The 24,444-nt window shown below is 55.8% G+C and overlaps 1 protein-coding gene and 1 long non-coding RNA gene across 8 annotated transcripts in view; one reads left to right on the forward strand and one right to left on the reverse strand.

The window, feature by feature from the left end:
• LOC115285525 overlaps window positions 1–9,429 on the forward strand; it is a 10,723-nt gene extending 1,294 nt beyond the window's left edge. The window contains exons 1-4 of one of the 4 annotated variants that reach the window (XR_003905566.1): window positions 3,333–4,693; window positions 5,510–5,717; window positions 6,263–6,711; window positions 9,140–9,429. This is a non-coding gene — a long non-coding RNA (uncharacterized LOC115285525). Of the gene's footprint in view, window positions 1–3,332; window positions 4,694–5,509; window positions 5,718–6,262; window positions 8,229–9,139 lie in introns of those variants that run through there. The other 3 variants (XR_003905567.1, XR_003905565.1, XR_003905564.1) reach the window with 3 other exon arrangements.
• Window positions 9,411–24,444, reverse strand: part of DNAJB12 (DnaJ heat shock protein family (Hsp40) member B12) — an 18,641-nt gene continuing 3,607 nt past the window's right edge. Inside the window, exons 2-10 of one of the 4 annotated variants that reach the window (XR_003905563.1) lie at window positions 19,540–19,711; window positions 18,675–18,820; window positions 16,261–16,446; window positions 16,061–16,140; window positions 14,854–14,963; window positions 13,089–13,261; window positions 12,383–12,534; window positions 10,855–11,286; window positions 9,411–10,252 (exon numbers count right to left, since the gene is read on the reverse strand). Coding sequence is in view for 3 of the 4 variants with exons in the window: in XM_029931887.1 (XP_029787747.1) it covers window positions 11,257–11,286; window positions 12,437–12,534; window positions 13,089–13,261; window positions 14,854–14,963; window positions 16,061–16,140; window positions 16,261–16,446; window positions 18,675–18,820; window positions 19,540–19,711 (995 nt within the window). In the remaining variant the exon portion in view is untranslated. Of the gene's footprint in view, window positions 11,287–12,382; window positions 12,535–13,088; window positions 13,262–14,853; window positions 14,964–16,060; window positions 16,141–16,260; window positions 16,447–18,674; window positions 18,821–19,539; window positions 19,712–24,444 lie in introns of all 4 variants that reach the window. The other 3 variants (XM_029931886.1, XM_029931885.1, XM_029931887.1) reach the window with 3 other exon arrangements.

Here is a 24,444-nt window from a genome sequence, read left to right on the forward strand (position 1 = left end):
GTGCAGGACGCACAGCGCTGCGGCCGCCGGCCCGATGGGGCAATCGCGGGCAACGTGCCGCGGGGCCCATCCGCCGGCGCCGGGCCAGGTGTTGGAGAAGGGCGCCGGCCCGCCCGCCCTCAGCGGTTACCCCCACTCCCCGGGGGGCTGGGTTTCTGGGGAGGACACTTTGCTGCAGGCTCACTGTGCCCAGCCAGGCGGGCTTGCCCCAAGTGCCCCTGCCGCCCAGGCGCCCAGGCTCATTGTCCCCGGGCCGTGGACCTTCTGTTCTGAGCTCGTACCCCTACGCGTGGACCGCACTGACCCACACACGAGTTCCTGGTGCCAACTCGCAGACAACAGCTGGGCAAGCCCCATGTGGGAGCTGCAGAAACCGGGGCCCCTCTCCCTGTCGGATTTGGAGCGCTATTCTAAGTCAACCCCTGTCTTTGTCCTCTCATGCCTGTTGGAACAAGGGCTGAGCTGTGGGTCCCTGGGGAACTTGATTAACCTCTCTGAGCCCCAAATAAGTCATCTGTCAAATGGTAATGATGACAGTACATACCAGTCTCACTGGGTTGATACAGGAATTAAATGAGATGGTGGTTATAAGGTGTTAAGCCCCAGTGGGCTTTAGGACTCACCCAATGAACGATAGCCATGACGATGCTTATAGATGGGAGAATTGTGAGCTACGGGCCCCAGCTGGGTTTGGGGAGTCTGCCACTGGGGCAAGACTGCGCCTCCGGGTTGTCATTTCTATATAGCATATTCGTCCTTTCTCAATATCCCTGCTCGTCTCTTTACCCAGGGCCTGCCACCTTCATCCATTCATGCAACACAAATCTCCTGAATTTGTGCCCATTATATGGCAGCAAAAACTCTTTCACTGAGCATGTGGCACCCGGGAACATTGTCCAGCCGTGCCAGCTACACCTGTGGCCTCCCAGCCTTGGCTGCTGCTGGCTCTGGCCCCTGACTCATTGGCATATGTCACTTCCTGCCTTAGTCTCTCCATCTGTACTATAGGGATAAGGTCTCCAGTCCCCTGGGACCAGCAGACGATGAGTCAGATAACGGTGGGGAAAGCCCAGAGAAGCAGAAGGAGGCTTTTACTAGAGTCAGGGCCCATCTGGGTGATGCAAGGTTTGAGTTTTTCGGGCAATCCCGCAAGAGGGTTCAGGGAAAGTGTGATCAAGCAGGAGAGCAGAGGCTTCCTGCCTATCCCACCAGGAAGCTGGACTGTGGGGAACAAACCTCAGTTTAGGAGCCCGGGAAGCGAGGGTTGGGTCCGGGAGCTGCTTTTCCCAGCTCTGAGGCCACCAGCAGGTTCATGATCTCTTTGATCTGCCTGCCTTTTCTGTCAAGTGGGAGTTGTGCCATTTCCCTCCCTGGGCTGTTGGAAGGAGTAGAGGTGGTGACCCCAAGAGAGGGCATAGCACATTCTGTGTTTCTAGGAGGGACCCTGAGAGCTGGTGAGGGCTCAGGGTGAGGGAAGTCAGACAGAAGGAAGGTGGCCCGTCCCAAGTCAACGGTTTGGCATATGCTAGCCCCCTGGGGCTAGTATCCAACGGCCCTCCTCCTAACAGAGATCAGTGCACCTGAGAGTGATTTCCAGACTTAGGAGGCCCCCGCCTGCACCCCACAATGCACGTTTACCCCCACTCCCCCTCACCCTTCAGCTATTGCAGGTGGGGCAAGCAGAGTATTATTGACAGGTCTCAGGTCACGTGGCCAGGAAGTGGCAGTGGCCGGACTTAACCCTAGGCTGCCCTAAATCCAGATAATCTCACAGCACAGAGGCCCAGGATCCCTGCCTCTTGTGTTTCTGCCCTGGGTGTTGTCCTGTCCTGTCCTCAGTGGGCCTCTTAAGGTGTCCCCAAGGCAAGCCATGAGTATTGTTTCCTTGTCTTCCAGGTGACTCAAGCACACAGTAGGTCCTCAGTCTATGCTGTTGACGAGGGAAATGGGGTCCCACCTAGCGAGGAGATGAGCCCTTTACGGAGGAAATGACTCACACAGGCGGGCTGAGTGTGGGGCTCTCTGTCTGCATGTCCCTGTGTGTCTCTGTGTGTGGGTAGGGTGGGGAGTAAAGGTGATTCCGTGGAGGTGACGTGGGAGCTGAATCCAGGCTCGTGATCCAGTCTCTGCTGCCTCTGCCAGCCCCTATGCGGACCAGGCCTTCAGAATCACATCCCCCACATCCCCCCACACCTCCCCAGGCTCTGTCTTCCTTCAAGCTCCTACCCTGCTCAACACTGCTCCTGTGTCTCAGCCTTTAGGATGCCTTCACGCCTCAGCACCCTATGCTGGGCCTGGGGAGGGGAGGGCACGGGGTCTCAGGCCCATCCTCCTCTTCGGCCTAATGCAGGCATCTGGCTGAGGGCCTCAGCTGGTGGTGAGGAGCTGGCTCCTCCCTTGCTCAAGGAGAAGCTCTTTGGGTATCTCGAGTCTAGGCCCTGCTATTTTTAGATGCCATCCCCTCCCTTCCCATCCCAGCCTCAGAGCCGGCTGAGGGAGGAAATGACTCACCTCAAACTCAGACAGGTAGAGGCAGCCTCAGTGAGCCCTGGGCAGACCCTGGCTCCAGCCCTAACTGGGGCCAACCAGACTGTGCTCCCCAGCTTGAGGATAAAGCTGGGTTGGGATTAAGGCCTCAGGAACCCACTAGACCTTTCTTGGGCTCTATCTGCCGCTTCTCTCCCAGGGCCTAGGGCAGGACGGGGCCTCCAACAGGTCACAGAACCTTTGTTTGCCTCCTAGCAGACTCCAGGCCTCTGACTATACGATGGGCCTATGGTAGTCCCCAGCTCAGTCTGAAGGGGCCAGACAGCTTGAAGGGACTGACTGTGGTCCTACCCATTAGCCTTAGCAGAGACCAGAGTTACTGAAAGAAGGAAGACCCTGTTGGGGGGCGGGGGGGAGAAGGCATAACCCTCCTGCCTTTGTGTGGGCTGAGTAGGGTGACCAGTTAGTTGTCCCAGCTTGCCTGAAGCAATTCTTGGAATCGTCTGAGGAATTTCTTGGAACCTGGGGTTCTCAGTGCTAACCAGGAGAACCCCGCACTGCCTGGTCACCTTGGTGCCGAGCTGTAGGCTTAGGGAAGGGCAGATGGGGGGAGCCTATTTGGATACACTAGGCCGGAGGGCCGAGTTCCTGGCCTGTGCCCTCTCTGTGGCTGAGGGAGAGCACAGGACAGGGCGAGGCTGGGAGCTGCGGGCCGGCTGGGGGACCAGTGGCTGGGCTGGTTGCTAATGCCAGTGAGGGGAAGGATGGGCCAGTTGGCACTGGGTTGGGTGTTAGGGTAAGCAGGGGTGCTCTGGGGAGGGGGGGTAAACAGGAGGACAGCTACCCAGCAAGGGCAGGGGTTGGAGAGAGATCCTGGAGGAGCAGGAACTAAAGAATAGAGCACAAGGTTTGCATCAGGGAGGCTTGGTTCCAGGTCTGCTTATTGCCAGTGCCTCAGCGTCTCCACCTATAAAAGGGGGTGCAGGGATACCCGTCTGCCCGCCTCCCCTACCCGCAGTGAGGAATCTGAGGTGATGCCTGCGGTGCTGGGCAGCCAGCTGGAAAGCAGGGGCTGAGGTAGGTAGGCAGCTGGAGAGGCCTTGCTGGGGCCAACACTTTGCAAAGTGCTTGATTGCTCAGGGAGGGGGCAGAAGATGCCTTTGCCTCCTGTCCTCCCAGATCAGCACCTGGACTGCCTGCCTTGGGACAGCGTGGCTCCTGGCCCTTGAGGTCTCACTTCTGGGGTCATATCAGGGAGGCCAACACTGAGGCCCTGGCCTTCATGGAGGCACCTCCTCCCCCCGCCCAACCACTTTGCAGTTGTCCACTTCATCCTCAGGGTGTGGGCTCTTTGTCCACGGACCAGGGGTGAGGGGCCCAGGCAGCAGCTCTGGCACCACTGATCTGAGCAATCTTAGCAAGCTACTTGTCTTTTTTGGGCCTCAGTTTCCTCTTCAGTGAACTTGTGGGGTTAGATTAGTTCCCTGGTTTTTGAATATTTGCTTTCATAGGGGGACCTCTTCTCCAGTCAAAGTTCTAATAGACTAAGCGAAGAGATAACTGTGGGTGCTTGAAACTTGGGGGGCTGGGGTGCCATGTCCCTTCCCTCCTCCCCTTGCACACTCAGGGGCCCAGGGACTTGAGGGAACACAGTTTGAGAACCCCTCTTGAGGGTGCCTGCCATCTCTACTACTCTATTAGTTGTGGCTCAAGGGCAAGGATGTCTTGTTTCCCTCCCTGGGCCGCCCAGTAATTAGACTGCAAGCCTAGCACCTTCTGGCACCTTCTATCAAGTGTAGGAATCTTCATATTCTCTAATTCCTGGTTCCTGCTGACACGGAGGTGTCTCAGCCCTTGTCACTGAGTTCAGTGGCACCAGAGGCCCCCTGTCCCTTCTAAGGGAAGTTATAGGAGTAAAATGTTCTATGCCACAGGCAAGCTTTTGGGGGCACTTCTGGGCTCGTGAAGGACGTCCACATACCTCTTCTCATGTGCCCCCCACCCCCCAGCCTACAGGACAAGTCTGAGATTCCCATTGACAGATGAGGGCAAGGGCTTAGGGATCTTACTGAAGCTGACTCACGACCCCATCGCTGGCAGGTGCAGAGTTGGGCACCTAGCCAGGAGCCCCGGTCCTCCCCCCAGGCTGTCTCCAGCTTCCCCCTGGGATACCGGCACCTGCAGATACCAGCAACAGAAAAAGGAGGTAGGACTCTATAAGGAAGCCAGGAAAGAGGGAAATCCTCCTCACCCTGGGGGTCTAGGGCAGGCATTCTTCCCAGCTAACCACCCAGCCACCCTCTTCCCTGGTTCAGAGAGGAGCAAGGAGGGCAGGGGGAGGAGGAGGGGGAGGCAGGTCTCACAAGCTGAGACTACACAAACCGGCAGCCGACCCGGGTCGTCCAAGGACCCCTTGGCAGGGGGCAGTGCCCACAGGGACATCAGCAGCACTCCAGAGGGATGCTCTCTGGCTCTCTTGACAATGTGCGTGGGGGGAGGTGGACAGCCAGAGGCCCTTCTGCCCTGCACTCCATGTGTCCCTCCAGCCAACTGGGCTGGAAATATGAGCCCAGTCAATAGTTCCTCGAATTGTATTACAGCCTCGGCCAGCCGGCTCCGGTGCTAATAATATGAACAGATGTGGGTCATGCAACTCCATCCCGTGCCTTGACTCCAGTCCTGCCACGGACGGGCACCCTAGGCTGGCTGTGAGCTGGGCTCAAGTCCTGGGGTCGTGGGGTAAGGCTGGGTCTGGCAGGGACCCCAGACCCTGGGTTGGCCTGTTTGTGCCAAGCCCACCCAAGTTAGGCTAGCAAGCCCAAGACTCCACAGTTGACAGAGCTGACATTAGGGACAAAAACTGGTGAGGTCTGCAGGAGGATGATAATAATGATATCAAATTATGTCTGATTTCAAAATTATAACAAAAAATGTTAAGCGATACAAACGGAAAATGATACAAATCTCCTTTATAGCTGAGGCTTGAAACCTGATTTCTAAACCTTGTGCCCTGTTGCTTCAGTGCTGAGAAGGGGTCCGAATGGAGACGGAGGCCCACGGTTGTGCGAACAGAAGCAGCCTGAGCGCCGCCTGTGTGCCACCTGAAGCCTGGGGCTCGCAGCCTGGACGCCACCAACACACCACGGCTGGTGGTCAGCGGGTGGCAGAGCCTTCCAGTGGGGACCCTGAGGCTGCGGCCAGGGCAGTACCGAGGCAGCCAAGGGACAGAAGTGGGTCTGAGCCCAGGAAAGGGTGGTGCCACGGGCACAGGCCTGTGTCCTCTACTCCCCATGGGGTGCTGGCTGCTTCCGGGGTCCCCGCCGGGATGAGCACTGTTTGTGGTTCTCCCACCAGCCCCTGGGATGCCGGTCCTCACCGAGCGAGAGCAGACACAGGGCTTATTCAGCAGGCCTCTGCCTCCCCCAGAAAGTGGATAGAGGCCCTACTTGGTGCTTATTCTGCAAGACTGGTTTCCCTTCCAGCCCCGGCCAGCTGGGTGCAGGTCCCTCTAGGAGATGGGCACGCCTCACTTGAGCCCTCTCAGGTCTCTGAGAAGTGTCCCTAGTTCTGTACGCAGGTGTATGGCGGCAGAGCTGCCTACAGGGTGACCCTGGGCAGTGTTGATGGGGTAGAGGAAGCAGTGGAGGGGTAGCCATAGGTGGGTGCTGGGGGGCCCCCTTTCTTCCTGCAGCTGTGTTCATGGAGGCCCCACCGTGCCCGGGGCTGCAGTGCCGAACAAGACGGACAGGTCCCAGACAGGCCCTTGTCTCTCCAGGGTGCAAAGCCTTTGTCCGAGAGCTGCACAGACACCTCTGGAGTGATGGCGTGAGAGGGCGGGCCGGCCGAGGCTGTGGGAACATGGCAGGCCTCCCAGAGAAGGTGGGGTGGAGGAGCAGTGGGGAGGCTGCTGGCAGAAGGAACTGGGGCAGCGTGTCAGGGAAGGGTGGATGGTGGAGGCTCCAGCGGGGTCAGAGCATGAGGGCCAGCGAAGGACCCTGACTCCCTCCGTCTGACCTCCATCTTCCCCATCTGTAAAAAGAGACCATGTGCTGCTCAGACATCTGTCTCTTGGGCTCCCTGTGTCCATCAGAGAAATGGCAAGAATCCAGTTAAGGAAATGGGGTTGCTGACCAGAGTCCTTGAGGCCCTGAGCCTGACTGCTTGCACCAACTCCGATCAGCACCAACTCCACTGGGGAACTGTACCTTGCCCGTCCCCAAAAGGGTAAGCCCAGCCAGAGTTGGATGGGCATTCCTGCCCTCCTTGGACCAAACTATGGAAGGAGAAGAGGGGGGTAAGGGTGGACATGGTGTGGCAGTCAGGCCCCCACTCCCCTCCCAAACAAAGCCCCAACTCTTGGGTTCTAGGGGGCGCTGCTTGGTGATGGGGGTTCTAGAGAGTAGAGTGCCTTCTCAAACCCTTTGTTGTGTCTGGGCCCTGGATCTTTATTTCCAACCCAAACAGCTGTGGGCTATCTAAGTGACAGGAGGCCTAGGTCTTGTTCCTGGGGAAACATCAACATCCCTCCATGAGAGGCCGGGGATGGGGGGGGGGTGACAGTGAGGGCACAGCCTAGGCCTCCAACTTGCCAGTCCCCTGCCCCCCACTCTCACCACGCCTTCCCACATGCTAGCCTTACAGGGTTGGCTCATTCCTATGGGCCTCCTGGAGGGGAGGGCCTACCTAGCCCCCTGAAAGGTTTAGGAATGCTTGTTGAATGCATAACTGTGCGGACAGGGGACAACCACAGTGTGAGAAGCACGAGGTCTCTGGTTTGTTCCTTCATTCCCAGCGAAGCGATGACAATTATGGTCAGGGGCCTGGCCTATGTATTGTTCCTAGATTGTGGTTGCTTCCATGCCTTGCCAGCTCCAGGACTTCGCTCATACTGTCCCCTCTGGCCAGAGAGCCCACTTGGCCCCCAGCCCGGCAGTGCTCTGTCCTCCTACCTCCTTCACGGGGCCAGTTCCTTCGCCCAGACTCCCCTGCCCCTGCCGCAGCTGCTCATCCCTGCTATGCCCCAGCTCTGTGTCTATCAGGTACTCTGACTGCTGGGCCCATCCCCTTGCCTGATTGCCACCTTTGTGGTTTCCGTGCCTAGAATGGGACTTGAGCTCACGCTGTTAAGTCTTTGTCATCTAAGGACATGTGACGACACTTAGAGCCTCCCATATACCAGACACTGTTTTAAGTGCTGCACGTGTGATGGCCCTTTTACTCCTCACAATAACCCAATGAAGTAGGTGATTTTATGACTCTTGTTTTGAAGATGATGAAACTGAGGCAGAGGGAGGGTAAGTGGCGTGTCCAGGGCCACCCAGGTAATAAATAGTAAAGGGATTCAGTCCAGGCAGCTGGGCTGTGGGGTCCACGCTGATACCCAACGATCTATTAGGTTGTCTCCTGGGGGTGATGCCAACTCAGGAAAGTCGCTGTCGCAGCGGCGGGTGTGTGTGTGGGGTCACATTTGTAGTTGCTGGGAGAGAGTGCACCTGCTCCTGTGGGAAACTCAGCCCGAGCCAGCTCCGGCCCCTCAGATTAAGTTCCATTTTTCCTGGTGTGGCTTCCTCCCTTTTCCAACCCTTCTGGACAGGTCTCCCACCACTCAGCTTGGCATGAGGGGGTCAACGTTGAGAATTATGAATTCAAGTTCAGCAAATGTTTGCAGAATGACTGCTTTGCCACACAGACGCCAAGGACATGCAAAGTTTCATGGGGACCCTTGGGCATCTGCTCCCCTCCCTCAGGCTTCAATTTCCTGCTGGGGGTGGGGGGGTGGGAATGGGCTGACTCGCCCAAATCACAAGGTGTGACATCTGGTAAGGATTCTGAGTTGCTTCAGAGCAGACACTGTGTCAACAGTCTATTTACTGGAGTCTTGGCACTGCAGCCCATGAACCTGCCCTAGACAGCCAGGTGACTTTGCCCCCGCAACTCGGGGTGAGATTACAGTTGGGGCAGGGCGGGTGCTCCTTGCTTCAGGAGCAGCTCCCTTCTAGAGACCTGGGGGCAGTCTGGGACGCGGAGATAAGCTGGCAGATCCTGGGAGCTTGAACCAGTGGCTCCTTTTGCCACCTGACAGTGGGTGGGGACACTTGTCAAAGGCTCTTTTCTGCCGCAAACAGCCGGACTGAGTCTGTCCCGCCCCTGCTGGCTCCCTGAGCTGTACTCGGAGGGTAGGGGGAGGGAATTAGTAAATGGGGGTGGCTGCCATTTGCCTCTGCCAACTGCAGCTAACAAGTGGCGGCTCGCAGGACGAGGCAGGGACGGCCCGTGGTGACCCTGGGCACGGGCAGCCAATGAGCTCCCAGGCTGCAGTGGCACCACCAGGCAGCCTGCCTGTCTTTGGCTAGAGCGGTAGCGGGAGGGACCTCGGGCTGCCAGTCAGGGCTGCCCGGCCCTGTCTCTGGGAGGCCCCGGCAGATCTGCAGCTCCATTCACAGAAAGCTTACTCTGGCTGCCATATGTTTTAACTTTTCCGACCTTTTTGGGGAGGAGGGCAGGCTGTGGGGTGATGCGGGAAGTACGTCTGGGAAGACTGTACAGCCAGAGAGGGAAAGAAACTTGTAGCTTTCCCCTTGCTCTGGATCCGGAGTGGGCTCTAGCTCCTGGCCGGGGAGGAGGGCGCTTCTGAATGCTTTGTTCACAGCAGGGATGGAGATGGAGCAGAACAGGGCAAACGAGAGGTCATCAGCAAACCCCAGGATCCCGGCCTGATTAAACCCCTTACCCTTTGCCTGGATAGAGGAAGCCTTGGAACAACACTTACCACCTAAGTGGCTGTCAGCTGGGGCAACGGGTGAGGAGGACATCAGGACTGTCACCAGACTCCTAGGTGGCATGAGCCGGGCAGTGAGTGTCAGCAGCAACAGGTGTTTGTGTCACCTCAGCCCCCTTGTTCAACGCAGACCCACCAAGGCCAATCACATAATAAACATATATTTATAGATGTACAATTTTAGAATTCTAATTCAAGAAATACAGCCTCTCAGGGGATCCTTTAGGATCTGTGTTCTTATTGCACATGGGTCAGCCCACCTAGGGACGTCTACCAAGATCAGACGGTAGGGGTGGTGGGGGCAGAGCCCCAGGGCCACCGCGAGCAGGCGGGTGGGTACTCTTGCCCACCTCCATTTCTTATCATCTCTCTGGGCCAGGGCGGCTGCTGCATCGCAGGGCAGGATCTTGTTCGAAAACCAGATCTGACATTTCTTTACCAAGCTTCCTTTCCCAGCAAGAATCTTTGTTCATTGGCTGGGGGGGGGGGCGGGGGGGACTTTAAAAAAAAAAAAAGAGCCAAGAGAAACTCTGAGAGGATGGTTATCACCTCCTGGCTGGCAGCTTGGGGACGTAAGGCTTTGGGAGATGGCAGGCTCAATGACACACCCACTGCCAGAGGAAAATTCGGGAAAAACAGTAATTCCAAAAGGCCCAGTATAAACTGTGGGAATAAACAAAATCTCCCTCCCTTCCCCTGGCAGCAACTGCTGTTTTGAGAAAAATCCTCACATCAAGGCGAGTATAAGAAAACCCTTCTGGTTCAGGCGCAACCTTTGTCCAAAGTGCAACAGAAGGCCGGGTGGCATCATGTCCATGGAGGGCGGAGGCAGAGATGCCCGCAGGCACGGACTTTCTTCAGGAGTCGGCTGCTGCCCCAGGGTCTTGGGCACCGCCTGGCTGACTCTTGGAGGAAGAACCTTCTGGAGTCCTTGGTGCATGACTTGGGAAAAGCCAGTGGCAACAACGGAGCTGTTCCCTGTGGCATCTATAAGGCAAAACCCACTTTGGGACTAGGGGTGGGGGGCAGGTGGCTAGGCAAAACCTGGTCCCCCTTTCTAACCCTGTTCTCTGTCACAGGGGGACAGAAAGCTCCCGGGCCCCAGGACTAAGAGCCCACCTGAGCTGACCAAAGCTTGAGGAGGGCGTCCTCACACCCACAGGCTGCCTGGAGCCTCTACCATGACTCAGTACTGACATGGTACCAGGCCCAGGGGCACTTTCTCCCCTGAAAGCCTGCTCCCCGCCAGCTTCCCCATAAAGCCGGCAACCTCCAAGTTCTCTATGGACTTACACTATCATGATTACCGCTGCCATCAAAAGCAGGCTGGGATTGAGGGGAACGTTAAAAGCTATGACCTGACTTTCCTAGCGCTGTCAGCCATGGCTTCATGTCCAGCCTTTGAAGGACCAGGTTGCCTTCCCCAAACACGCCTCGTTTTCTAAAACAGGGAAGAAATCAGCTAAACAATTTAACCAAATCCCTGCATAGTTTAAAAAGTAGACTATATATATATACCTTTATATATGCTATTTACATATAAATAGATATATATATACACACACACATATGCACGCTCTATAAATTACATTCTATGGAGAGTTCTCGTTCCTCCTCCTCCTATCCTTGGCCAATGCCTCTGACTGGCTTCCACGGAGAGGTGACTGGTGGTGGCTCCTGGGAAGGGGAGGAAGGCAGTTGGGCACCCCCTCCCCCAGCCCTTTCCACAGACATTTGCTGCAAGTTTTACATTCTACTTTTGTTGCCATGGTTTCCGTATCCTAGGAGCAGCCGAAGTGGAGCCTGAGCCTCTGCCAGCCCTGGGAGGAAGGGAAGCAGCCCTGTGGCAGGTTTTCCTGTCCTAAGGGCCTTCGGCATTTACTGGGTGAGAGAGAGGGCAGCTGTGCGGCGTTCGGCCTCCAATTCCGTTTTAATTTTTCTTTTTATGTCTTTCCTTAAATATACAGTCCATCACCTTGGCTCAGTGCATGTCACCAAAAATTCTCCAGGGATTTCATGGTCTGGGGAGGAGAGTGGTAAGAGTTAGCCTGGCCGTCCGTGGCCTGGAGACTCCAGCTCAGCCCACGAGAACAAGCCTCCCTCCTGCACTCTGTCACTCATGGAGGCGCTAGCAGGTGGCCTCCATGCACAGCTGGACCCCCACGGAGGGGGACACAGGCAGAGGATGGATGGGCAGGGACTAACCCAGAAGAGAACCTCTACTGGCTCTACCTAATCCTCTGGGCTGGGGCCAGTGCGTCGGCAAATGCTGCAAGCAGAGCTCACTACCCACGTGCAAGGGTAAAGGAGGCGTGGAGTCTGCTATCAGCAACTTGCACTTCCCCGCCCCCTTCTGTGCTAAAGGCTCTGGGTTCGATCCTAAATTTATGACCCTGTGTTCTCTTCCTCAGACCACAGCTGAGGTGCCGGGGCAGGCCCGATGCCTGCTGCTGGGCTGCCAGGTGCACCAGCACTTGAGAGCGTGCCTCTGATTCCACTAGAGGGCGGTGGTCAGGGCAACAGACTTCTGCTCCCAGCCTGCCGGCTCCTTCCCTGGCCCACTGTGGGGCTGCCCGTCCATCTTGTTCCATTTCCTCCTGCCTGGAGGGGCAGAGGAAGAGGATGGGATCTTGGCCCACCTGCTTTCACGTGTTTCTTCCTGCTGTCAGGTGGGGACTATGTGTCTGTTCGTGGAAGAGGGGGGCTATCTTGGGACCAGTAATACCTGGTGGCCTAAATACCAGAGCATAGACAATAGTCTATTGGCCCTAGGGAAAGGGCCATGGTGACTCGGTGGCTCCATCAGACCAGGGGGGCAGGGGTGGCCCTTAGCCATAGCCTTGAGTTCCCCCTTCTGATTCTCCGGCTCCCCACACTCCTGGAGCCAGGGAATTGGGAGGGGGCAGTAGATGGGAGCACTGGAGCCTGAACCAGACCTTGGGTTCTGAGCACACCCTAGAGCTGCCCCAGCTCTGCAGGCTGGAGGTCAGGCTGGGGACAAGGAGTCTGTGCCATAATCAACAGTCTATTTCCCTCTCTCCCTCCCACCCTCCTCTGCCTCATGACCAGAGCCAAAGCTGCCAGGAGTTGCAGGGCAGAGGCGGCCCTGGCTCATACTTGGACCTCGGTGGCGTGGCTGGCCCAGGACTATCCATGCAGGGAGGCCTGCACCTCTGACAGTCGATTACAGCTTGGGGTGCTCATCTTCTGTGCTTTGTGGTACATATCTGTGTCACCGAAGTAGCGGGCCCGGTACAGCAGGCCTTCCTCTGCAAAGCAATGGGGCAGAGTTAGGGCACCTAACACCCGGTGTCCCCCAAGGGCTACCGGAGCACTTGCCTAGCCTGTGGAGGCAGGAGGAAGGCTGTTACAGGCCCCGGAGCTGCGGCAGAGCTGGCCTCCCTTTAGGAAAGGTCCTGGAGAGCAGACTACGGTCCCAACTCGGGAGAGGGACAGAGGCTCTTTCTACACACTGTAGGTGAGACCAGCCAAGGAAAGAACCTGTCATTCTGGTTAGACCTCCATAGGGTCCCACAGATACAGCTGGAGGGCCAATCACTAAGTGGCCAGGACATATGCTCCAATCCATCCCACACACTTACCTCTGGTAGCCACACTCACGCTGACGGCAGTGACTTACGGGAACCTGGAGGACATCTCCAGGTGGCCCTTGGCTCCCGGCCCCAGGGAAACGGGTTCCCGCTTTTGCTGGGAGGTGGCTGGTGCAAGACAGTGCCAGGTGCCAGGCCTGCAAATCCCCGGCGAGCAGGGTTTTCTCCTTCCCTGCTCTCATGCTCTGTCCCCGTGACACACACACACTCACTCTGCTGCTTCTCCTTCCAGCAATTGTTACGGAGGTTGGCGATGTAGTCGTCTTCCACATTCCGTTCAACTGTTTTGAGGCTGGAGCCTGTGTACTCCTTGGAGAAGGTGTCTGCCACATAGTAGACGACGTTCAGGTGGTCAGTGACTCGCCTCTGGATGTGGCCCACCGACCTGGCCGGAAATACATCAGGCATGAAGTGGGCCCGGGTCCCCAGGCCCAGAGCAGCTCCAAGGAGGACAGGGTCCCCAATAGGAGGTACTGCATGGGCCACAGGACTTGCTTCCCTCTAAAACTGGAGAGGAACTCGCACAGCACCCAAAATGAGGGTCTCAAGGAAAGGCAGGGTGTCCCTCCTAAGTGGTCCGCACTGTGGCCAGCCCTTCCTCAGGCTCTCTGCTTACCACACTGCTGCCCTAGGGCCCGTGGGGAGGAGCCCCTTTTGAGAGGCCCTGGTCAGTGCAGTAGGGGAGCCTGGCCTCTGCCTCTGGTTAGGGGTATGAGTCGGGGTCCCTGTGCCTCCGTCTCCGCATTCCTCCCCTAAGCTGATTGTTGCCCAGGGCCTGCCCGCCTACCCAGGAACTCCCAGTCTGGGGTTAAGAGGCTTAGGAACGACATGACACAAGGACTCCAAGGACCTGTGTCCCTCCAGCTTTTGGTCCTATCTTCCAGCTCCACCCACAGATTCTACAGGCAGCGCCTTGACACACAGTAGACAGGAGACAGTGCTGGGGGCGAACAGCCCCTACTTGCCCTCTGCTGCCTCTCCAGCTGCGGAGGGAAGGGCTGGTGACAGGTCACAGAGAGCCTGTGCTGCCTGGTGTGGGTCCAGTGACCCAACTCTGCCCCCTGCTGGCGGAGAGGAAGGCTGCCTGGCTCCAGACAGGGCCAGGCCACTTTAGGGGAGCAGAGGATTCCCACCAACAGAAGCGGAGCACCCACTATGTTCCTAGGTATCAGATATGGTGCCAGATGCTGGACGTAAATGAGGGGAGCTGATGCCTTAAAAGCCAAATAACTTGCCCAAGTTCACTACTGGTAGTCGAGACCATAAATTCATTCAACAAATACTACTGAACATTTCTAATGAGCCTGCATTAAAAAAAAATACATTCAGCTTACTGATTTTAAAGTAATCTCTGTACCCCACATGGTGTTCGAACTCAAGACTCTGAGATCAAGAATCTCATGCTCCACCAGCTGGCCCAGCCAGGCATCCCAAACCTGGCATTTTACATGTCTGACTCATTCAGTTTTCACAAAGCACATAGATGTTATTTGCATGGCACAGATGAGGACACCAAGACTCAGAGAAATCATGTAACTCGTCTAGGGTCACACAGCTGCTTAGTTAATATAAAATGGCTGGGATTCAAAGCCACTTCTGCTGGTTCTAGAGCCCCTGTTCTTCCCATGGCCCCAAGGCTCCCCAGCCAGGACTTAAGAGCAGGGGTTCTTGTCTCAAGGTCAGCAGATAAGATGGGGGGGGAGGGACACGAAGCCTGTGAAATCATATGCAAGCTGTGTACATGTGCAGTGTTGGAGGGAAGAGAGCTGCAGTTCTCATTGCATTTTCTTAGGGGACCGTGATCCCAAAAAGATCAAGAATCTAACCTCAGCAGGGCAAGTGTGTTTTCTTGATTCTAAGCCACAGTTCCGCACTGTGATCAATGACCCGCAGGATGGGAAGGCAGGCCCCTGATGCGGGCTGAGAATCCGAAGTCCCTGTGTGCCTACCACCCCGTCCCTCGCGGTGGGTACTCACGGCCTGGGGCTCAGGCTGTATGGGGGGCTGGAGACCATGAGCTGGCTGAGCGCCGACACGAGGATCAGGATGAGGATGGGCATCAGCTGAACAAATACCCCCAGCCCGCCCTGGAGGAGAGAGCCAGTGGTCACTCGGCGGGACGTGAGTGGGAGCGTGGCGTCAGCCACAATCACCACCAGCTTCCCGGGCACAAGGGAGCCTTGGCGGCAGGAGGCAGGTGCCGCAAAGAGCCCACAACACCCCTCTCTCCGCTTCTCTCCCACGGGCCCTCCAAAACACAGAAGCTCCTCCACCTGCCGGTTTCCCCAGATGAAAACCAAATAGCAGGTGGTGTTAAACACAGGAAGAGGGTGCCTGTATGCATTTACTTATCAGAGAACGCCAACAAAGTGAGCTACAGTGGCTTCCTCCAGGAGAACTGTAGGCAGGGCTGGAAGGAGATTTTCACTATATACATATACCTTTTTAAAATTTTGCATCATATGAATATATTACCAATTTAAAAACCGCCAGTTAAAAAACTGTAAATAAGAACAAATTTTTCACTGTGTGATAGTTTGTAATTAAAAAAAAACCCTCTTCTGTATGTTAAATACAAACAGACACTTAAGTTTAAAAAAATAAACAAAAACATAAGGTCACACTGACAGAGCCAAAGGGAACCCCTCTGCCTGTCATAATGTTAAAGGCTGTGGAACTGTCTGCAGTATTTTAATTTTAGACCACTAGGTGCCCTTTAACCCGTGGCATTCAAAATGTTTTTGAAGCATTGTCTTGCTATAGCTTTTGTATGTATTTTTTAAGAGTGCTGAAAAGAAGAGTCAACAACCTTTGTCATCCTTTAGAATTCTCTCATGAAGTTTCACTTGCCATTGCTTGGAAAATGTCACTTTGGCCTTTGAACAAATGGACTGCACAAAGGCCAACGGCACTCAAACCTTCTGGAGGCAGAGAATTTTCTGCAATACATTCCCTGACAGAGGCCATCAAATCCCCTCCTTCTGGGCAGCACTGTGGAGTGTGGCTCCCTCTAGTGTCGCTCAGTAGAATGGCAAGGGGGGGCCAAGATGGCTCCCTGGTCTGGACTGTGGGGACACAGCCCATCCCAGGACAGACAGCTGGGATGCTGCTCTTTCTTCAGGCCCCGCACCCTGGGTGGGGCTCGGCACCCTCCCCCTGGGTCCCCAGTGCCTCCCTCACTCACGTCACCCTGGTTCTCCCTGCGGTCCTGCCTTTGCTGGTAGGTGTAGCGCATGCGGCCATTGCTGTAGACGTGGACGTTACCTGGAGGTCAGAGGGACTGAGTCAGGGGGTGGGGCCGCAGGAAAAGGGAGAGGCTGGCATCTAGTCTCCCACCATCACCCCCAGGGAGACCTGGCTGCGGGGCCGGGGTAGGGTACTTACTAGACGGAAAGCTACCGCCAAAGAACATGTTGAAGAGGTCCTCAGGGGAGATATCGGCCTCAAAGCCACGGTGGAAGTCCCCGTGCCCGTGGCCATGCCGGGCTGCCTGGTTCTTGTCATCACCGAACTGGTCATACTGTTTCCTTTTCTCTGGGTTACTAAGTATGGCATATGCTGTGCCAATCGCTAGAAAGGAGGTAGAAGTCAGGCTTGGAGACAGCGGGCATGCAGGTGGAGGCGCCATGGTAGCCGAGAGCTTCGTTCTTTTAGGTACTCGAGTGGCGCTTTAGGAAGCAGGAGTGCTTGGGGCCAGAGGGAGGTTTGGCAGTTGGGCTCGTGTTGGGAGGGGGGTAGGCAGGAATACCTCTGAGTGGATCTGGGCAGTCTGGGCCAGGTGCAAGGTTAACACCCAGGCTCCTCATGCTCCAGCTCATGACAATGGCCCAGCCTCTTCTCTGCCCCAGGCCCTTTAATGGGCATGACTTTATTTACCCCTACAGCAACTGTCAGGAAGGGCCAAACCCCCAGGTTCTAGTCGAAACTTCACTGTTTGCAGTGTGGCCGGGTAAGCCCTCGCCTCCCTGGGGACCAGGTCCCAGCTGCTGCTCCTTGGCCTGGCCCCAGGAAAAGCTCCCCAGGCGGGAAACCTGTGCCTCAACACCCCCGCTCCAGGCCCTCCCTAGTCTCTCCCTCTTTCTCAAGGGGCTCACTCTCTCAAAGGAGTGGATCAAAGCTGCATCGGCTTCAGAACCTGCAGCCCTGGAGAGTGAGGAGAATCCCCCTCCTCCTGCCACTGGGACAAGGTTCCAGGGCTAGATCTGGTCTCTCAGTGCCTGCTGGGTGGGCTGCAGGCAGATGTCAGGCCCGGAGCAACATTAACCATGGCCACCCTGCCTCCCTGTTCTCCTCCTCTGCTCCCCCTGAGGCAGGCCACCAAGTGGCAGGGGGGTGATGCCCACAGACTGCCCCGCACCCAGCAGGTCCAACCGGAAGCGGCCTGGAACAGAGCACCCGGGTTGGGCCCCAGGAAACAGCTCACCAGGTCTTAGGAGTCTGCTCTGTCACAGGCTATGCTACTTGGCCGTGGTCACTGCCTAATGTGAGCTTGTGTTACGTGTGTGTGTGTGTGTGTGTGTGTGTGTGTGTGTGTGTACTGCAGGGTGGACTGTGGCTGCTGTTGCTGAGGAGGCCACAGGCCACTGACCTGGGGCCACCCTGCCCCCAGCACAGGGAAACTATCAAGATCCCAAGATGGGGCGTGCACACAAGTGAGTCAGGAGGCCTGCTCTGCCCCACACTCACTGTGTGACCTCGGAGAAGCCACTGGTCCTCAGTACTGCACAGCGGCCCTCCTGGGCCAGGTGGGGCCAGTCACCATGCTTCCTCCCAGAGGGAGGCAAACCCAAGACCCTGAAGGTCCTGAAGGCAACAAGGTGGCCACGATATATGGAAGTGCAGTGCCCAGTGACACAGGGCTGGCCCCCAGTCGGTACACGTGTGCTCGACAAGTTCAATAAAAACATAAATGATTACAGGGCAGCTTATGATTTTAGCCAGAATCGAAACACCCATTTCAGAACTAAACGGCCCTGAGGCCAGAGACTGCCATGACCACCACTGTAGGCCCAAAAGTGTGTGTGTGTATGTGTGTGGGTGTGTAGGGGGGAGGGGTGTATGGTGTGTGTGAGTGGTGCGTAGTGTGTGCATGTATGTTATGTGTATGTGGTGTGTGTGCTATGTGTGTATATGGTGTGTATATGGTGTACGTGTGGTGTCTGTGTCATGGGTAAGTGTGTGTGGAGTGTGTGATGTGAGACTGTGTATGAGGTATATGGTGTGAGAGCAGGTGTGTGCAGGAGCGGTATGTGAATGTGTGTTAGGTGTGAGTGTGGTATGTGAGTGTATGTGGAGTGGCTTGAAACTGCTGAGTGTGTACATCACGTGTATATGGTGCATGCGATGTGAGAATGAGTAGGTACGTGTGGGTGCTATGTGAGTGTGTGTGTGTGTGTACTGCAAGCTTGGCTGTGGCTGCTGGTGACAGTGAGGCCACCAGGCCCCAAGCCCGCTGACCAGGGCTTTCTTGCCCCTCAGCACAGGGAAACTGGCACCAAGATCTCAAATGGGGACGTGTATACAGTTGAGTCAGGAGGCCAGCGTCGGACCCTCAACTGCTATGTGACCTTGGAGGAGCCACTGATCCTCTCCTGCCTCAACTCCCCTCCTGTAAGCTGTGGGGCACACGGAGGAAGGGGAGGCAGGGGTGGTGCTATCTGAGCTCTGACAGATGCTATGCTAGAGGTGGCAACCCGGACTTTCTTTCCAGGAAGCAGCTCCTGAGCCCAAGGCTATCGACTCCTTCCCAAGGACAGGAGTGAAAAACACTGAACACCGGGAAACCAAGGCTAGCTTACCTTTGAAAGCTTCAGTGGCGCCAGGTGCATGGTTCTTGTCTGGGTGGAACTTGAGGGCCAGCTTGCGGTAGGCCTTCTTCAGGTCCTCATCAGAGGCCCCTCTGCTCACCCCTAGGATCTCATAGTAATCCTTACACTGCTTGACCCTGGGGGAGGGAGTAGAGTGGGCCCAGGGCCGTGAGGTGAGGTGGGTGAGAGCAGGATGGGCACACAGCTCTGAGAAGGCTCAGGGACCAGCAGGGCACAACCAACAGCTCCTCAGGTCCCTTGGGGACAAGGGGGCCTAAGTAAGCGCTACCTGGACTGCGGAGCGAGGTAGGGCCCAGTGGAAACACCCGGAATCCATTTAGGACTTAAGAGGGGGCAGCTGCAGCCTTTCAGGCCGGGAACCGTTTCCCTTTACTAACAGCACTCACACCACACACACTTCACACCCCATGCACCAGAGGCCATCTCAGAAGGGCGGTCAGTGTCTGTGCCGGGGCCGCCCAAGCCCTGCAGTCTCCATTCTAGGCCACATAGACCCTGGCCTGAAAGGGTCTTTGTTGGGGTGGGGGAGAAGCTGGAAGGGGAGCACAAGCCCCAACTCTGTTTGATCAAGAGAGCCGTGTGAAGAGGCCCGGCCAGCGGCAGAGTCAGCATTTCTAGCCTCTGCTGTGGGTTGACTTGGCGGGAGGTGACAGCAGAGCCCCGATTCCCAAGCTGTACGCCAAGGCCAGTGAGCCCGCCCAGCTGGACCTCTTCCATCCTCAGGACGCCCCAGGGCCCACGCAGACCACGGCAGGTGTGAGGTGGAGGACATGCTGCAGGAAACCTCCCTGAGATCTGAAAACTTGTCCACGGCACTGGGCGCCAGCCCCTCTACCTTTTCACTGCTGCTACTTGCTCTGCAGTGTAGCCTTTGGTGCCCTCTCCTCCTCCAGCTTCTCCGTTGGCCGAGGGGGCATCGGTCCCACCTGCTTTCCTGTGGGTCGTGTCTGTGGATTGGGGATGGTCACCGGTAGACTGTGGTTTCTGGTTGAGGGACTCGATCAGGGCTGTGCAAGGCAAACAAACCATTCAGGGCTCCGGTTCCAGCAAAGCTGCATGCCATGGCTGAGGGTCCTGGGGGAGGCCAACCCCCCCAACCCACCTGCTTCTTCTCCCAGCAAAGCCAGCAAATTCTTCCCCAGCTTGGGCCCAGGCAGGGTGTGGGGGGGTGGGGGACCAGTGGGATAGTCAATTGCTCTCCTGAGTTGTCAGGGTAGGGGTTATTTAAAATGATTTTTTAGGATTTTATTTTTAGTTAATCTCTGCACCCAATGTGAGGCTTGAACTTACAACCCCGCAAGAATCACATGCTCCGACGGAGCCAGCCAGTCATCCCTGGGTCTGGGGTATTTTAAAACTCCGCATAAAAACAAACAATTAGCCCTTCAGGTTTAAAAAAAAAAAAAACCCAAAGTGATGTGCTTCACAGGCTCTGCTGAGTGCAGACAGAAGCTAGTACTCTTCTATCTCACTGGGGACCGCACATGGCGGACCACCTGTTTCTGCCGGGATTGGTGGAAAGGCCTCCTGGACACCTCCACTTAGCTGTGGGGGTGTGGTGGGGTGTGGGGACAATGAGTGTGCCCCAGGGCCAGGGACGGTGGGAGATTCAGGATGTAGGTCTCTCCTCCACTACTTGCTATTCCTTACACTTTCCAAGTGGCTGTCCATGTCAAATGTCTTACTTCACTGTTCAGAGTCTATACAGGGCATTAGCTGTCACCCTCAGATAGGGTCCCAGTGACTCCAACCCCAGTCTGTGGTTCCTGTTGAAGAGCCCAAATCTCTGGCAAAAATCCCCTGTGTCCATTGATTCTGGGCAGAAAATCAGTTCTGGAAACCCATCACGCCTGGGGTGCAGTGCCCGGATAAGCCAGGCACCTGGACCACTGCAGGGACCCAGGACACTGTGCTGAGGAAGGACAGCAGTGCCCTCGGCTGGCCCCCAGCTCCTCTGACACACGCCAGGAGCCTGCTGGGCTCAAGGCACTGTGCTGGGGGAAGTGGGGGGGGTCAGACACCCTCTAATGCAATGCACCTGGGTCTCGCACAAGGTGCCTAGAGCAGGGCTCGCTGGGAGCAGAACACGGGGACTCAAGTGGACCACTGTGCCCCGAGCCACTGCTGTCTTAGGTGCAGCAAATTCACAGGATCTCACTGCGTCGGGAGCTGACAGTCAAGCTTGGCTCGCAGGAGGGAGCCGGAGGACTCTGGCAGCAAACCCCAAGGGTGTGCACTGAGAAGAGTCATCCTAACGAGTGCTATGTAGGTCCAGGCTCTGCCTCTACTAGTTCATTTAATCTTGACAATGGCCTTGGAAGTAGGTCTTATTACCACCATCCCCCATTATAAAGAAGGAGCTATGGAGTGCCTGGGTGGCTCAGTCGGTTAAGCGTTCAGTTTCGGCTCAGATCATGATTTCACGGTTCGTGGGTTCGAGCCCCGCATAGGGCTCTGTGCTGACAGCTAGCTCAGAGCCTGGAGCCTGCTTCAGATTCTGTATCTCTCTCTCTCTCTGACCCTCCCCTGCTCACACTGTCTCTGTCTCTCAAAAATAAATAAAAAACATTTAAAAAAAATTAAAGAAGGAGCTATGTGTTTGATGCACTGGCCCGCGGCTACACAAGCTGGGTAGTCAGCACTTAAAACACCGAATGTCTGACTCCCAGAACCATGTTCTTAACTATGCTATTCTGAACTGCATGACTGTGGCCTGGGGAGCTCCCTCCAGCACAGTCCTTCCAAATAAAGAGAAGTTAAATTCAGAAAGAACTGTGTTTAAATCTCAGCTCAGTCATTCCTAGCAGTATGGCCCTGGCCGATCTATAAAATCAGTCTGAACCCATTTCTTGAGAGATATGAGGGCAATGGGTGTATAAGGATGAAATAACATTTGTAAGCACCTGGCGCAGAAACAGACACTTAAATTCAAACCGAGTAGCTGCTGATTTATGACACAGGCTGGCCGGGGGGGGGGGGGGGGGGCCCAGCGGGGGGGGCCAGGGGGCTCCAGGGCTTAGGAAGGCAAAGTCGCAGCACTCAGCAGGCCACGGACCCAACGCAACCATGAGATTTCAGGCTGACCCAGATGCCAGGTCCGTACTGAGCAAATGGCAAAGGAAGAAAAAGCAAAAGACGAAGAGATGCTGATAAAGATGGGGCAGGGGGCAGCTAGTCTGCTGGATTCAGAGGGCTTTTAAATAACTTATTTCCGGGGCGCCTGTGTGGCTCAGTCGGTTAAGCATCCGACTCTTGATCTCAGGGCAGGTCGTGATCTTATGGTTCCCACGTCAGGCTCTGTGCTGACAATGTGGAGCCTGCTTGGGAGTCTCTGTCTCCCTCTCTTTCTGCTTCTCTCTCAAAAATAAACTTCAAAAGGAAAGAAAAAGAACTTATCTATATCAATATCTCTGGAAGCCTCGGGGTCCAGGCTGTGCTGATACACCCATGGAGAACATGACCAACCATTTAATTGGTATAGATACACAAGAGCATTAATCAGGAGATGGACTCATCTAGTACTTCTCAGGGAAGATTCTGGAAACTTTTCAAGGCAGTTACATGGAGTCAGCCACTCTAATTTCTTTACACTGCAGAAAAAGAGCCCAAAGGGGAATGGATGTGCTCTGGGTCACATAGAAGGTTCCTGCTTGAGTTGACAATTCAAGATTGTGGGGTGCTGGCAGGTAGGGCTCTCTCATGGCCTGGACACCCCATCTGCCAGACCTGTGGGATGCGACTGCCTCATACGGCTCACTGTTATGTCCCCCACGGCCCAGGGCCTGATGGGCAAATGCCACAAAAGAGTACGTCACAGCACAGCTTCACGGAGCTCCGGAGGTACACAGACAAGGCTGGGCTCCCATCCTGACTCTGCCCCTCGCAGTAAAGCTGGCAGACATCTAAAAAGACAGGAACTTGGAGGAAGAAACCAGAGCTGCGGTGGGAGAGGCGGCAGCTGAGGCAGAGGTGAGAGCATTCCTACGGCCAAAGCCAGCAACGGTGGCCGTTCCTCAAACCCAGACCGGAGGGGCAGAGCCACCTGCTAGCAGGGTCATCTCGGACAAGCTGATTTAGCTTCTTTGTGTAAAACTGTACCTCCCTCAGGAGAGCTACAAGAGTAAATGAGCAAATGCATATAAAAGACTTAGCGCAACACTCAGCAAATACTGTTATCTGTTACTGTTCCTTTGATTTCCAGGCCCTCTCTGTTCCTGTAGTGCTCAAAGTGGGTCGGGAAGGGGAGGCCAGCAAAGGGTAACAGCCTGGGAGTGGAGCTGGACAATCGGGCTCCTTTGCTACTTAGCAATCAGCCCTTCCCTGCCCCACGTGCTGGCCTTAAGGGCTTGGCCTTCCTGATTTCGTCTGAATCCAGCCAGCCATTTCCTAGACCCTGGGCTGCGAGACCATCTGGGCCAACCCTCTTTGTAGGCTGGGGAAACCGAGGGTGTTCTCATCAGCTCCCTGAAAAACCTGGGACTTTCCACCAGTGTTGCTAAGCCTCAGGCAAAGGCAATGCTTTTGGGCTGCCAGTCCTTTCTAGGGACTGACTGGCACACTAGCCCTGCCCTGTGACCTCTCAGCCTGGTGCCCAGCTACTATTCCACAGTACAGGTGTGCAGGCCTCGGGGCCCTCCTCCTGCAGCAGGAGTCTGAAATCCCCTCGTCGCCTTTTCACTATGAGGCCCCTTAGCCCTGCAAGGTTGCTCAGGACCTCCTTTCACCCTACCCTTCCCTCTCTCCATACTTCCACGTCTCCAAGACCAACTTTCCACCCTCCGCTCTTGATCCTTCCCCTCTCATTTCTCAATCGCCCTTGCCCCACGAGGCCTGACGGTGCTGCTCACCACCTCCCTTCCCTGCCACACCGCTCCAGGGCCACCTGGCTGCTGCCCCCTCCTGGGGTCACCCCCTCCTCTTGGTCTCTGCCCATTGGCTGAGGACAGATGTGGCCCCTGGCTGTGCTTAGAGCAACCTCCTCTATCAGTTCCACACTTTTGCACCTGACCGGTCAGGGAGGACCCCATCAAAATGACAATACCAGACTCTGAGCTGGAACCTGGGGCTCTCTCCTGAGCTCCAAGCAGGCAGCTCCTCTGGAACATCCACGGGCACCCTCTGCCCAGCTCTTCCCACTCACCATCCTCAACCTTGCTTTTCCCCTGGGCCGCACAGGCTTGGATTCCGTGTCCCTAGTTCTCCTCGGCACACCTATCTCACACAAGGCTCGGTACCTCCTCTCCAATGACCTTATCCTCCTCTGCCATGCTAGCTCTGAGCTCCTGACCTACTGAGTGCAATGACTGGTCTCCCAACTGGTTTCTGCCTTGAGTCTCTCTCTTTCATTAACCCTTCTTGCTGTTCACTTTAAAAAAAATTTTTTTTAATGTTTTTAAATTTATTTTTGAGAGCCTGGGGCTGCCAGAGTCACTCCATTTTTAAGCACGATCGGAAGTCCAGATTTTACATACACTCTCTATTTTGTTTTTTAATTTTTGAGGGAGAGCAAGCAGGGGAGGAGCAAGGGAGGGAGGGAGGGAGATACAGAATCTCAGGCAGGCTCCAGGCCCTGAGCTGTCAGCACAGAGCCTGATGCAGGGCTCGAACTCATGAACTGCGAGATCATGACCCGAGCCAAAGTCAGATGCTTAACTGACTGAGCCAACCAGGCGCCCCACAAACTCAATTTTAATTCTTTAAATGTTTTTTATTTATTTTTGAGAGACAGCGCGAGCAGGAG

This window comes from Suricata suricatta, chromosome 2 (assembly GCF_006229205.1).
Source record: "Suricata suricatta isolate VVHF042 chromosome 2, meerkat_22Aug2017_6uvM2_HiC, whole genome shotgun sequence".
In the NCBI taxonomy this organism is placed as follows: domain Eukaryota; kingdom Metazoa; phylum Chordata; class Mammalia; order Carnivora; family Herpestidae; genus Suricata; species Suricata suricatta.